The 16,467-nt window shown below is 36.4% G+C and overlaps 1 protein-coding gene across 1 annotated transcript; it reads right to left on the reverse strand.

Moving 5' to 3' along the window:
* Positions 1 to 13,037: 13,037 nt before the first annotated feature.
* On the reverse strand, positions 13,038 to 15,689 carry LOC143593154 (zinc finger BED domain-containing protein RICESLEEPER 2-like). The gene is made up of 7 exons (XM_077072872.1): positions 15,645 to 15,689; positions 15,172 to 15,235; positions 14,314 to 14,468; positions 13,936 to 14,193; positions 13,485 to 13,818; positions 13,144 to 13,377; positions 13,038 to 13,069 (listed from the first exon to the last, which is right to left on the reverse strand). Exons 1-7 carry the CDS (start codon positions 15,687 to 15,689, stop codon positions 13,038 to 13,040), a joined length of 1,122 nt encoding a protein of 373 aa, XP_076928987.1.
* Between the last annotated feature and the right edge of the window lie 778 nt (positions 15,690 to 16,467).

Below are 16,467 nucleotides of genomic sequence, written 5' to 3' on the forward strand. Positions count from 1 at the left end.
TAGATCATCCGATGTGTTACACGAGCTCTAAAGCTAGTGAATGTATGACTTTATACACAAGGTAAGCTTCGATTAGAATTGACATGCAGGCAAGATTTTGGCATAAAAAATGATATTGTGGGCCACTGACGGATCTGGAAACCTTTTTAGGGGTAACCTAGTTTGGTTTTTTTGTTGTTTTTTTTATCGTACATTCATACAAGGGCGTTTATGAGAATTCAAAAACCCGCATGCTCTGTACGAGTAGAAAAACGGGGTCCCTATTTTTTTTCGTAATTTTTAATTGGTTTTAACATCTAATGACTTTTTTTGTCTATAGCATCACATTTGATCTAACTCAATTTGTATAAAATTTTCGTCGAAATCGAAACGTAGACCAGACTATTTTAAGTAAAATTTTATATTGTAACTTATATAAAAATAAGCATGTCGTAACAATATATATTTCATAATATATAATATATATGACACTATGTTTTAAAGTTATAATAGAATAGAAAAAACAATGTGTCGAAACTGTGGCTAAAATAGAAATTTTAACAAGAGTAGCATAATCTACATATAAGAGAGAGAAAAAGAAATTTTTGAAAAGTAAGAACTTTACAAGCTTTAAAGCTTGAGGTACAACTCATAAAGCTTTCAATGCTATTAAACCCACTTCAAAAACCGTGATACCAGGATCCATTTCAGATTCCAAATTTTTCTCTACCGATCGGCACCCACTACAACTACTCTCTCTCCTCTCCATTTGTACGCCTGATGAGGGAGACAAATCTGAAGAAGAAATTGGCATGTTCTTCCTGCTACCTCCAGTCCATCCTCCACCTCTTGCTCCTTATTAATTGTCGTTGCAGCTGCTAATACCATTGGAAAGTTAGATCTGAACAAGTGTGAGCCCTGGGGATTTTGTAACATCCCAAAAAATTTCGATCAAAATTTGACAACTTAATAAAGTTGAAGGATCAAAAAAATTTCCAATATAAATAAAAGGAAAATTAAGAGAAGGAAATAAAAATAATTTTATAAATAAGGAAATAAAAATACTCCATAAAGAAGTCCATCCCATATTAAGAAAATGGGAAAGGAAATCCATCCCACATGGAAAGATGAAAAAAAGAGGAAGCATTCCACACGAGTATAAATAAGGAAGATAAAACTCATCCCACATGGAAAGTGGGAAAGAAATGGAAGCTCTTTATAAGAGATGGACTTTTCATAGTAATATTCTTTTATGCGTCACCAAGTGGTCCTAGCGGAGGGTGAGGAGCACCCGACGCGCATTGGCAAGGACGAGGACGATGGCGATGGCGAAGGGCGTAATGTGGTGCTTTGATGGCGCACTTCGCACGCCCGCATCGCCGCGAGCCGCCTTATTGTTTTTGGAAAGTGAAAACTAGGACAAAACATGACAATTTAATAAAGTAAAAGGATTAAAATGAAAATTCTTATATCTTAACCCATCGCCATCGCGATGGACATCTCACCAAATCCCAAAAAGGGCGGTGACGCGATACGCGATGGTCCAAGACTTTAAGCCATCGCGATACGCGATGACGTGGTCTGACGAATCATGACGCGTGTCCACCACGTCGCAGTCGCCACGTGGCACTCTCTGATCTACATGAGTCATCGCAATACGTGATGACCATAAGAAAGGGTTCATCGCGTATTGCGATGGAACCCAAAATCAGTTATTAATAGAAGGGGCTCACGACACATTCACACACACCAAAACTTTCTCTCTCTAGAATCACTTTTTCTCTCTACCTAGTTTTCCGTGCTGAATCTCGTAATCCGTGCCAAATACCCGACATTTTGCCTCGAAGTGCATGCACAACTCGGTGACCCCCGAACGTCGCCTCGAGTTGCGTGCCAAGAATAGTGGATCAATAATACCCCGATATTCGTGCAAGTACGGAAGTGTTGTTGAAAGTCTAGGTAATCATTAAGCTAAGCTAGGTAGGGGTTCTGCCAAAATAAAATATTATTATTTCAAGGTTTAGACCCTAGTCAGGGGGTATAGCCTAGATCTTGATAAAATTAAAAGTTAAGAATTAAAATATTATTTCTTTATGATTAAGAAATACAAAATTTTATATACAAAGGTTAGCTAAAATATAGTTTCTTCATGATTAAGAAACCTAAGCTTTTACATACAAATGGTATAGTTGAAATTAGGGGTGGCAATCTTGACCCAAACCCTTTCAAATGAGTCAATTTGAGTTGTTTTAAAAGTTAAATGAGTTGGTTTGGGTAAAATGTTTTAAATAAATGGGTCAAAATGTGTAATCTGAAATTCCATTCTTTTATTTTCGGGTCAAAATGTGTCGACAAGTTCAAAGAAATGGGTCGATGTGGGTTAGTGTCCTAAGGAAATGTGACAGGTTTCGGATCGGAACGGGTTTTCGTACAAGACAGGTTTCGGCACGAAACGGGTTTCAGATCGGAACGGGTTCGGTTCAGGTTTCAAGTCAACACGAGTTTTCACCCGTGACGTGTTGGGTTTTGGTTTCTTTTGTTTCTTTCTGGTCGATTTCGGACTCGTTTTTGTTCATTTTTTCAGGTTTGTTTTTGTTCGGTTTGAATTCTTTTAGTTTCCTTTTGATTGATTTTTTCGATTTCGATTGATGTGGTCCGGTTTTGGCTTTTTGTTTCTTTGTTTCATTTTCGTCAATTTTTTCGGTTTCGGTTCGACTCTAGATGGTTTTTTTTATATGGAACAAGGACAACGTATGAAACATTTTAATGTTTTTACTTTTTTTGTTTATGATTTATATTTTGAGTTATAATTTTTTTATTATTATTTTTGAATATTTTTTTGAGGGTTTTTGATCTTAATTGAAAACTTCTCAAAAAAATTCAAAAAAATAGTTAAAAAAATAATAACTTAAAATATAAGTAAAAAACAAAAAAATCTAAAAAAACTAAAATCTTTCCGCCGTTATTCTCTTTCACAAAAAAAAAAGAAAAGAAAAAAAAAACCTTGTTTGACCCTAACCTATTTTGACCCAAACCAAAACAACCCTTTATTTAATTTACTCATTTTGACCCAAACTCATTTTGACTCATACTCGTTTTGACCTATGACTCATTTCAACCCATGACTCGTTCGACCCAACCCAACCCATTTGCCACCTCTAGTTGAAATGTTTAAGAAACATAAGAAATTATAAACAAAGGTTATAGATCAATAAAGTTTCTTCTTGAAAAAGAAACCTATTATAGATGTTTCTTCATGAAGAAGAAACTCAGTATATGATTGGCAAACAAAGAGAAAGATTTCATATCTAAATATTTTATTCAAACAAATAAGCAATTAAGGTTTAAAGCTATCAAAACCAGACTAAAGGTCTGTAGCCGGATTAAGAGACGATCCGGGTATTTATATAAACCTAATTTTATTACAGGTTAAACATCATTCATTCACAAATGTTTTCAAACGAGGTCACCACATCATTCAGAACAGACAATCACAGGTGAATACGTTAAACCATTTTCAACCAGTCAAGATAAACGGTTTGTTTATCTTAAAAAAAGTCAGTCAAATATTTTTAAGAGATTACGTGATCTTTAACATAATGATTTAAGGGATTACGTGATCCCTAATTTTACAAGATAGAAAATAAAAGAAATTCAGATCGAGTACACATGTGTCTAAATCCAAACATAATTAAGTCTTTCAACCAAGGCTACGTGGCCGTAGACTATAGATCATAATAAAAGTTCTCCAATGGGCGTCAGTTTCCGGAGAACCGTAATTGTGTGTGTATGGCAGTGGCACAAATTCCAGAAATTAGAGATGTTTCTGCTGAGATTGTTCAAGAAAACTATCTTTTCAGTCAAAGATAGATTTATAAAATGTTTTTAGAGTCAACGATTCACCAGCATATCGCTGACGTATTTTTCCCAACATTTCAGGAAATAAAGTTAGCGCAGGTAGCAAGGATTTATTATCCGAGATGCTCGCAATGTAGAGATGACTCAGTTTTTAATTATTAAAATATTGCGAACAATATTTAAACAAGATTTATAAAGTAGATACTCGGATATTTAATATCCGAGAAGCTTTCCAAATAAATTAAATATTTTATTATTATAACGGTTTTCAAATAAATTAATGTTTCAAAATATATATTAATATTTTAATATAAAATAAAGACTTCCGCTAAATAACCCGCAAACTCTGATATATTTACAAAACACGTACCAACTATTGAGATCACACGCCTAAACCCTAAGTCGGGGTGTGACATATTTACACAGTAACTTCATCGATCTTCATCCTATTTCGGTGACATGGATTTAGATATCGCCACCTACTACAATATGTGTAAGTACTGCAACTTTTTGAAAACAAAGCATTTTGAGATTCTACAAAACTTAAAACTTTAGGGTTTATTATTAACTTGTTTGTGTTTGATAGAATCTAAATCAAATTGGAGGTTCACGATTCTCTTTTGAGCTTGAGGTGACGTCTAACTTTTCCTGTTTGTGTTTGTCCTAGAACAATCTTTCTTTTCTCAATGGCTTTGCTGGCTTTTTTCTATTACTTGTTTATTGCTAATATATTAGTATATTTAAAAACCCAAAATACCAGAAGTCGTGCAGTTGAGAAGGATGGGAGCGTAAATTGTGAGATTAGAGGCTTTGCGGGCGGGGCGCTGTTATCTAAGATGATGGAAAGTCCTGTGACGAGAAAGTGTGTGTGCGGTTAATGGGTCGAAGATGAAGTATTCTCAAGAGTAAAAGTCTGATTTGTGACAGAGATGTAAATATTTTCAGAAGTCCCTTTAATACATTTGTAGGTACATCTTCCCATTTGTGATCAAGGGCAGACCTATATATTAAATGGGTGGTTCCACGAAACCATCCGAGTTTTGAAATAATAGTGTATTTATATATTGAAAATATTAGAGTAACCACCTTATAAATTAGGAAGGAACCACTTTATTTACATTACAAAAGCAAGTCTAGCTAGTAAGAAGTTGGTTGTGCAAACTTAAGGTCATAGGTTCGATTCCGGTCTTCAGGTGATATTTTTGAACTTATTTTTAAATTCAGTTTTATGCTCTTCTATCAGTTTAGAGTTTTTATAAAGCACACAGTACACAACTATGTTGCCTCTCTCTCCCCTCTATAAACTCACCCATACAGCTACCATAACATCGTCGTTCTCCGACCACCGTCGCTTCCTGCTGCTTTTCCAGCCGACCACACAACACCTGCCTTCCTTCAATCCTTCCACCTTCCACTGTTCCTCGAAGCTTGAATCCTCCCACTTTGATGGTAAAATAACTAAATACGTTTCAAATTATATATTTATCCAACTACTATCAAAGACAAAAAAACTCAAACCACCTTAATCAATATATTTCTGTGAAACTCTTTATAAAGAATACTATTGAGCAAACATTTAATACTAGAACTGCTACTGTAGTAGCAAGAGTTTATACGGTAAGAATAATATAAAAACTAGAATCCATACATTTGTTTGTAAATATAGGATTAATTCACAAATTAAAATTCTAACATATTCCTACACAATACAAAATTAACCATAGTTTTTGGTGAAAAAAAAAGTATAATCGAACACCTGAATAGTGTTGTTTATTATTTAACAATTACATTCATTTGTTAAAAGTTAATAAAGTTATCATTAGTTTTGTCGCTTGCAATGACAAGTGTTGAAAGATGTTTTTCTTCAATGAAGAATGTGAAAACGAATTTGTGTAATAAGATGGGTGATGAATACATGAACGGTTCTTGAATTTAAATTGAAAGGGAATTCCTCCAACAAATTTCGATTGAAGAAGTTATGCAATGATTTCAAAAGATGAAGACTCGTAGGGAACAGCTATAAGTATTTTTTAAAATTCTTAAAGACTATTTATTTATATTATGTGTTTTTTAATTTCTAATGACAGTGTCTTTTTTACTATTTTATTGTATTTTTATTATGTAATGTACTTTGCCCGAACCATTAAACCGACCTGAACCGAAATTATTATGTAATTTTTTTTATTCAAAAGTGTGTCGTTTATCGGTTTATATAAATAAACTAATAAAAGGTGGGCTTGGACATTTAAAAGATGGAATAAGGGATGGAATGGGCCTTAGGTCCATGGGCTTAAGGGAGTATAAATACCCCTTAAACCTTAATCTTTTCCATTTTTATCCATCTCTACACCATAGCCTGCACCTTCAAAAACACACACACCCTCCTTTATCCTGAACCAAGATCCGTAGTTGAGAAACCGAGTTTTTTAGTGTTAGAACATCGTAATGAGCCAAAACCGACATCAAGACTAGATCGTGTTTGTAAACCGATTCGTTTAAAGGTACGTTCTATAACGAAAACAAGTACGGCTCGTTGGTATTCTTAGATCTATGCATAAATTGTAAAAACGAATCAAACACAATGATTCTCGTGAAATTCGTTAACATCTATTAAGTTAATTAGTCAATGTTGAGCCGTATACCCGTATCGATCAAACGCAGTGTTTAAACATGATGTATAGATGTTTGGATGATTATGGTTTGTAGGCGCTGGGTATACGAACTCATTGATACCAAATTCTTGTTATTTCGTCAAGATTTGAGGTTTAATTGCAAATCTGGTTCGTGTTGACCAGCTGTGTTCTTGACGATTTTGACTTTAACATCGTGGGTCAAAGATTGGACAAGTCTGATGCTCATTTGTTATGCCAAACGAATCGCAGGTCATTCGTTAACGAATAAGAAACATTCGAATGACTTTTATAACAAAAGAACCCCTCATTCGTCTTACAGAATTCATGAATGGTATTCTTCATTCGTTACCCACCCATTCGTCATGTTAAGACAACGAATCAAGCCATTCGATATAATATACACTTGCATGCTCCTATAATGAATGAACCTCTCATTCGTCTTAAAGACGTAATGAATAAGCCTACTTATTCGTTATTCTTTTATTCTTCCTGATGAGATAGCGAATAGAACCATTCGTCATAACGAATGAGATAGCGAATGATGCTTAAACAAAGACCATTCATCATAGAGAATGAGTTAGCGAATAAAATAATAATTTAAGAATTTTAATGAAATTTGTGTTAAGGCAGTTAATGAACATGTATTCGATTTGTGTTAAGGCAGTTAATGAAATTTGTATACATGTATTCAAATGTATTGTATGTATGCGAGTGTATACATGTATTAGAATGTATTGTATGTATGCGAGTGTATACATGTATTCGATTGTATACATGTATTCGAATCCAACATTGTAATCGAATGAGCTGCTACTGTTAGGTCCTTTATTCCCATTATCCATACATGTTTGTTAATCTACACTTCTATTATGGCATCATATCATCCCAAAAACGTTCTCGTTTCCATTTTTGGCTAAGGTCTAACCCGTTCACCCATAAAGCTTGAACCTTTATCATTTTAAAACCCGGTTTAGGCTAGATCTAGGTTGTGCATCAATAAAGTTTCAACCTTTATTGCTTCCAAATCCATTTCAACAAGGATCTTGTATCTTGCTCGTATAGTTAAGATCTACCAAGAATCAATGCTTGTTTTGGTCTTGGATCTCCCTCTTAGGTCGCGGCTGTGAATAGGGGTGTTTATGTGTGTTTTGAGTGTGTAGGAGGGTTTTAGGGTTTTAAGGATGTTTAAGGATTATTTATACTCTCTTAAGCTCATGGACCTAAGGCCAATCCCATCCCCTTATTCCATCTTTCCCCACCCAAGTCCATACTCTTTTATTATATTTAATCTTAATTAAATATTACGCACATTAAACAAGTATAATCTCTTTATTTACTAATATAGAAAGTAGGACGTTACAAGTCTTCCCTTCTTAAAGAGGTTTCGTACCTGAAACCTAACAATTGCTTAAACAAATTAGGGTAAAACTTGCGCATCTCTTCCTCGACTACCCATGTAGCGTCTGATCCCTTGCGATGCTTCCATATCACTTTCACTAGGGGTATAACCTTGTTACAGGGTTGCTTTTCCTTGTGGCTAACTATCTCTACGGGTTGCTTAATGTAGTTCAACCGTTCATCAACTTCAATATCTACCAATGGCACATAAGACGTGTCATCAGCTAGACATTTCCTCGGATGAGAAACATGGAAGGAACTTCTCGGGTAAATCTAGCTTATAAGCCACTTCACCCACACGCACAACAATCTTAAACGGTCCAGTGTACCTTGGACTTAGTTTTCCTCTCTTCCTGAAACGAATAATTCCCTTCCAGGCAAGACCTTGAGCATCACATTGTCACCAATGTTAACCTCAATCGGTCGTCGCCACTTATCAACATACGACTTCTGACGGTCTTGAGCAGCTTTCATCCTTGCCTTAACCTGATCGAACCTTGACGAGGTTTCTTGAACAACTTCCAAACTTACAATCTCCTTATGACCAATCTCTCCCCAGCATACAGGAGTTCTGCAACATCTTCCATACAACATCTCGGACGGTGGCATACCAATACATGAATGGTAGCTGTTGTTGTAGGAGAACTCTACCAGATGCAGATGATCATCCCAACTTCCTCCAAAGTCTAGGACACAAGCACGTAACATATCCTGAAGGGTTTTGGATCGTCCTTTCAGATTTTCCATCGGTTTGAGGATGATACACCATACTAATGTTCAATCTTGTCCCCATGGCTTCATGGAACTTCTTCCAGAATCTTGAAGTAAAGCGAGTATCTCTATCAGACACGGTCGACAGTGGAACTCCATGCTTAGCCAAAACTTCCTTTATGAACAAACTTTCTAACGTATCTGACAAGATAGTCTCTCGTATTGGCAGAAAGTGAGCACTTTTGGTCGAACGGTCCACTATCACCCAAATTGTATCATGATGCTTAGCTGTACGAGGTAGCTTAGTTATGAAATCTATGGTGATGAGTTCCCACTTCCACTCAGGTATCTCAAGGGCTGCATCTTCCCATAAGGCTTCTGGTGTTCAGCTTTGACTTGCAAACAAGGTAAGCACTTACTGACATAATCTACCACCTCATTCTTCATACTCGGCCACCAATAGTCTCTCTTCAGGTCTTGATACATCTTGGTGGATCCTGGATGAATTGAGTATCTAGACTTCTAAGCTTCATCTAAGATTCGACCTCTGAGATTTCCATGGCCTGGAATCCACATACGGTCAAACCTACACCATGAGTGTTTTCCATCAGTTCGTCTTGTTGCCCAACAATTCTTTCCTTCTTCATTAGTTTATCATCTGTATCTTGATGATTTCTTCAAAGAAATCTGAGCTAACAATCAACTTATACGACTTCACTGTTGCAATAACTTCCTCATTCTTACGGCTTAGCGCGTCAACGACCACATTAGCTTTTCCTGGATAGTACTCGATATCGCAGTCGTAGTCCTTTATCAATTCTTACCACCTTCTCTGCCTCATGTTTAATTCTTTCTGCTCGAAGAATTACTAAACTTTTATGATCTGTGTAAATAGTACACTTAGTACCATACAGATAATGCCTCCATATCTTCAGGGCATGTACTACAGCTGCTAGCTCTAAATCATGCGTCGGATAAGCACTTTCATGAACTTTCAATTATATGCACATTCTCATACTTTCATCCTTCTTCTTAATAAATAACACTGGTGCGCCCCACGGGGACACACTTGGTCTGATGAAACATTTGTCAAGGAGTTCTTGCAGTTGGGACATCAATTCTTTCATCTCGGACGGCGCCAGGCGGTAAGGTGCTTTCGCGATGGGTTGGGCTCCTGGTATTAAATCTATCTTGAATTCTATCTCTTGCTCCGGTGGCAACCCCGGAAGATCCTCAGGGAATACTTCTGGGTAGTCGCACACGATAGGAACATCTTTCATTTCTTTCGTCTAGGCCATAGCTTGACAACATACGCCAGGTAGGCACCACAACCTCGTCATAACAAATCTTCGGCTTTTATCATCGAAATGACATTAAGCCCTGGACTTTCTTTATCACCATAAACTGTAACCGCACTACCATCCAAGGACTTTAACCTTATTATTCTACTCTTACACACTATCTGAGCCTCAAACTCAGATAACCAATCCATTCCCAAAACTACATCGAACCATCCTAAGGTAATCACATACAGGGTAACAGGGAACTCACAACCTTCTAACTCTATCTTACAATTTTTAACCATTTTCATTATTTTAATCGAGGTGTCACTAGCGGTTTCTACTATAAAGGTTTTAGGCACTCGGCAACATTTCATTTTAGCTAATTTACTAAATGGTGTAGTCACGAAACTTTTATTTGCACCCGAATCAAACAATACTGAATCAGAAATACCGTTTACTAGAAACATACCTGTCACCACATCTGGAATTTGCTTGGCCTGCTCTTGAGTCAGCGTGTACACCCTAGTTCTTGGTCTATCCTGATCAGCATCCTTCTTTTCACTTCCTCCAGCTTCACCGCCCGTGCAAGCCCTCGCTAGGTGACTAGTCTGACCGCACTTATAACATGCGGGCTTTGCATGGCAATCCTAAGCAAAATGCCCCATCTTCTCACATTTGTAACATGAATTTGACCCTAACCTGCGTTCCCCACCATGGGATTTTCCACACTTGTGGCACACATCAGAACCGGTGCCCCACTTGCACTCGCCACCATGCATCTTTCCGCAAGTTTTGCACGACTTCTTCTCCCACACCTTCCGTTTCTTGTCCTTGGAGTTACATAACTGGGTATCGGGTCATTTAGCATGATTGACCCACTTCTTATCCTTTCTCTCCTCCGCCACCACAACATCATCCACAACCAAGTCTTCATAAACCATCTCAGCGAGTTCCATTGCTGAGTTAAATGTGGCAAGTTTATTTGCCCTGACTAGTGTGCGAACGTTCTCTGGCAGTCTTCTTACATAGCACTTGACCCTCTTAGCCTCAGTGTTAACCATATCAGGCACCAACCTATACATTATGTTGAATTCGGTAGTATATAACCTCTTTGTTACCAATTCCTTCAGATCATCCCACCTCATCATCTTCTGCTCCACACTTTCCCACCAGTACATAGCTTCATCACCAAAAGACTGAGTGGCATAAACCACGGCTTGGTCGGGACGACACTCGCTAATTTGGATAACCTTGTCCATTGCGGTTATCCATTGAAGAGTAGCGATTGTGTCTCCTAAACCAGTCAGCTTTGGCGGGTCGCAACCTTTGAACGACTTGTAGTTACCCCCACCTCGGCCTCTCTTCCTGTCATCAACCTTCACATATCGAACTTCACTAGAGTAATCCTTCTCTCCCTTATCGTCTTCTTTACCATTCTCTCCTGGCCTCTCAGCAGTTCTTGCATAACTTCCAGCAAACTTTTCAGGTTGCAAGTTCTTCACTGCCGCAACTACAGCTTGTGCAATGGCAGCTTGAACAGCAGGGTCAAGTTGATACCCTTCATTCTGGCTTGGCCCTCGCAGAGTCTCACTTGGCCCCTCCGCAGAGTTAACAACTAGTTCTTCAAAAGGTTCTCGGACCCTACGTGGCCTACCAAGACTTCCCGTACGACCTCTTTTTCCAGTAACTTTCCTAGCTCTAGCCATTTGTATTTTATAAGGAAACACAAACATTATCACTCAAGGAACTATTTAGTACAAGGATAGTAAGGCTAACAGGTAATAACAGTGGTCAACTGTGATTAGCTGATCACGTTACTTTCCGTGTCCTATACACTTCCCTTTTTGAGTCTATTTGTGCTAACTTTTAAGCAGTTAATCAATCAGACAATCCTTTAATCCTATCCCTAACATACACATATCCTTTCTTTAGCAATTAAGCTAACATCATTACACATTATTTAACCATACACTTTACCTTTACTGAGCTTGCTTGAATGACACACAACTATCTTGAACTGGCATCTTCTTTCTTTTCTTACTTTATTCCCATTCTCTGTTCGAGTCTAAGCATGTATGATGCTTAATTCTCTCAAACTTTGCTCTAATACCAACTTGTAAGGCCCCGTTACCAGTGTCCCACATTGGATGTTGGATTTACTTATAAACACAGTTCTAAATATCGTAGTAAATTAAAATTTTACGCGGAATATAAAACATTCATTAAACATTCATAACATCATGATTCTTCACGCCTCTTATTCTTCTGCCATGTGTCCCGCTCAAGCTAGCTGCCTCATTCTACTAACCTGTGTGCATACTAAAAGTCAGCTATGTTGAGTGAGTTATAGTTAATACGAGTAACATACTATACATCCATACACTTACTTATATACGCACACGAAGGTACATGTACATACATAGCTTCTTACCTTTCTTCATACGTTCACACAATCATACTTTCATTCCTTCCTTTGATACATACACATATACATACACCTCGTTAGGGGTGTTCATCCGGTTAACCCGATCGGGTTTTGGGTTAATCGGGTCGGGTTAATCAAGGTTCAAAAATAAAAACTAACCCGAAACCCGACCCAATTAAGGTTCGGGTTAGTCGCGTTTTGGGTTAGTCGGGTTACCCGATATTTTGAGGTTAATTCAAATAAATACAAGTTATACAATTACGTAAATGAGATGATCCAAGTATTTGATAATATTATGAATAATCTAGACTAAGACTTATAATATCCAAAACTTTAAACATGGAGTTGGTTCTAAAAATGGAATAAGGCATAGACCAACAGCTAGCCAAAAAGTCATAATTTAAACATACATTATAGCAAGGCTAGCATGCAGCAGCATGAAGGTCTCTGCAGATAGCAAGACTAGTATAGTCTAGTCAATAAGGCAGTAGACCAACAACAACATAATTTAAACATGCATCCCTATCTGCAGTTCACATTCCACAATATTGTATCAATAAGCCAACATCAGTTTAATAACATGGGCCAACTTAAAATTTAAAACGAATCAAAATCCCATCATTCTTAAAATTCATAACTTGAAAGACAAGGTCTAAAATCCAAATTTCAAAATTCAACATCTAACAATCAAAAGTCAAGGTCTAAAATTCAAGATCAACAAAATCCAAAGTTTAAATTTCGGTCTTCAAACTATAGCCTTGTAACTTCTTCTTCCATTAAATCTACATAAACAAAAGATTTCATGAATATCCCAATGCTAGTTTATAAAAATATTAAAAAAACATATATAAATTACCTTTTTCAAGTTGAATTATTGTTTCGGGATCTTCTTCTTTTTCCGGATTACTTCCGGTACAAAGCCAATCTTTTGTGCAAATTAAGCATTCGATAGTTTTGTTACCCAAAGAACTCCTATATGAATCCAACACCCTCCCACTTCTGCTAAACACCGATTCTGATGCTACCGTTGATATTGGAATAGCTAACAAATCTTTTGCCATACGAGATAAAATCGGATATATTGGGCTACCTTCCACCAAGTTAATATATCAAAACTAACATTAGGATTAAAAGGTTCAACACTTTCACCCAAATACTTATCCAATTCACTAATTGAGGAATTAGATGTTGTACTACTTGTAGGATTAGTGGATGTTGAAAATGGTATTGGTGGAGCATGAATACGCACATAATCGTCATATAACTCTTGCATTCTATTCTTTATGTGTGTTTTCTTTAACTCAACAAAGGCTTTCCCTTCCATTCCATAGTGATCTTCAAATACAATATCCAAAAACATTTCCTTGTTTCTTGGATCAAGTAAGAGAGCAAAATATAACATCAAATTCATACTATCAATATCTCCAAAGTACTTGTAAAATTTGGGCTTCATCACCTTAGCAATATCATAAAGATGTTGATCCTTGGGTGGTTCTTCAACAATATCGCATTGAAATTGTTCCCTTAAAACCTCACAAATTTTTGCTAGTTCAACAACAAGAGTATGTGATGTCACATACTTTGTTCCATAAATTCTCAATGTAACTTCATGAAATGTTTAAAAAAAATGCAACTTTCTTGCTTTCACCCAATCTTCTGATGTCAGAACCGAATGATTCTTTTTCCTAATCTCATTACCAAAAGTCGCATCCTCCAAATTAAACCTATCAAATGCATGTTCATAGGCTTCTTCTACATCTAACATAAGGTAGGTGGAGTTCCACCTAGTTGGAACATCAAGAACCAATTCTTTTGTACTTGCACATCTAGCACTTTCGGCATATTTTTTGAATTTTTCAATTCTAGCACCCGACTTCTTTACCCACTTAACCACATATCTTATGTTCTAAAATGACTCATCAACATTTTTCATACCATCTTGCACAACTAGATTCAAAATATGTGCCGCACAACGTATGTGAATCCATTTCCCATGCAAGAAAGAAATGTGGTTGTTTGCATATACTACTTTCAAAAAATCTATTGCATTATCATTTGCACTCGCATTATCAACTGAAATTGTCAAGATATTATCAATATCCCATCCATTCAAACAAGAATCTACCCCTTTTCCTATGTTGACACCCCGATGACCATTAAGTGGACAAAATTCAACACTTTCTTTACCAAATTCCAATCATTATCTATAAAATGAGCGGTAAGAGCCATGTAACTTTTTTTCTTTATGGATGTCCAAGTATCAGTTGTAACACAAATCCTACTAATGTTTCTTCCAATTATATCACGAATTTTAGTTTTCTCCTCCGCATACAATTTGAAACACTCTCGTGTGATTGTGGTTCGACTTGGAACACGAAATAGCGGTTGATTAATTTCAGAATAGTGTCTAAATCCTTCACCCTCGACAAAACTAAAAGGAAGTTCATCAACAATAATCATGTGCACTAAAGCTCTTGTACTTTTCTTTTGATCAACTTCCATGCCACCATTTTGATTGTATCACCATGTTCAAAAGTAATATTAGTTTGACTAGCACTAGTTTTTGCCAAATAAGATTTGCACTTAGTAAGATGATTTGAGAGATTTCTAGTACCGTACTTTTTCGGCTCACATGAATATTTTGAACCGCAATGTAGACATCTAGCCTTTTGATCTTATTTTTTCATCCCCTTCTCTAACTCTTCTATTACAAAATCATTACAAATTGCCGATCTTTTGCTTGAGTTTCTTGTTTGTTTTACTTGCTCTTGAGAGTCTTGACTTTCTTTTGATCGTTTCTTTGAATTCCTTGGTCGTTGCACATGCTCTTAATTGTCTTGACTTTCTTTAGAGTGCTTTTTTGAATTCCTTGCCCGTTTCACACCCTCTTGAGAATCTTGACTTTCGTTTTTATTGATTTTTGCATCATATTCCATTGAGTCAGACATCTATAAACATATAAGGCATCAATATTCAATCAAACTATACTAATGAATGTAGTAGGATATATAATTCTTTAACTAAACTAAAGATAACAGATTATTAAAGAAAATTATTTTGGTGGGGTGTTATAAATAGAAGCTTATGTATGTACACATTTATATAAAGATATTTATGTCATAATGCCCCAATAATTACTATGAATGAGTAAGGTTGTTAACGGTTTTTGTTTTTTTTAATGAAATCGTACCATAATTAAAAATACTTAAATGGTGGACATATGAGCACGAAACTGGTTAGATTAATAATCTATATGTATCATAATTAAAAATACTTAAATGTATTATAATTGTTAGATAGACACACTTAGTCATCCATGTGAACGATTAGCTTTGTTTCTAAAAAGTAAATGATTACCTGTGAATCCTGTGATGGTTGATAATCATCTGTAGATGATGCCATGGTTGATAAACAATTAGCAGCGCGCAAAGGAAGCCATGGTTGATAATCTTTGTGATGGTTGATGATACGAACGGATCCAGGGTTTTTGAATATTAATTGATTCATATTGGGCTTGTATTATACACAAATATAAGTCCATTAATATAATAAGTTGTATATTGGGCTTGGGCTTTAATGCTACACAACTAATCGGGTTATTCGGGTCAACCCGAAACCCAATTTTTTTACTAAAACAAACCCGAAACCCGACCCTATAACTATTCGGGTTAATCGGGTTAACCCGAATAACCCGATAAATACTTTTGACCCGAATTAACCCAACCCTAATTAGCTTATTCGGGTTCGGGTCGGGTCGGGTTAATCGGGTTCGGGTAATTTGGACACCCCTACACCTCGTCCAATAACCTTCGCAGATATTATTAGGGTCTGTAATGTCACACCCCGACCAAAGGCGGAACATGCTGGGGCGTAACGTATTGATTGGACAGTAGCTCAGAAGATTGATGAATGTTACATGTTCCATACATTCACAGATATTATTAGGGTCTGTTCCCTACATTCGCAGATATTATAAGGGTATGTTCCCTACATCCGCATATATTTTTATGGTCTGTTCCCTACATTCGCATATATTCTTAGGGTATGTTCCCTTCATTCGCAGATATTATTAGGGTATGTTCCCTCTTTAACCATACCTTACATCCCTTTCTATGCATTCATAATTATAACTTTCATACATACATACATACATACATCATTTATACATCATATATATCAA

Source organism: Bidens hawaiensis, unplaced genomic scaffold, assembly GCF_021521415.1.
Source record: "Bidens hawaiensis isolate Kalapana, Puna unplaced genomic scaffold, B.hawaiensis_p1.1 tig00041728_1, whole genome shotgun sequence".
NCBI lineage: Eukaryota > Viridiplantae > Streptophyta > Magnoliopsida > Asterales > Asteraceae > Bidens > Bidens hawaiensis.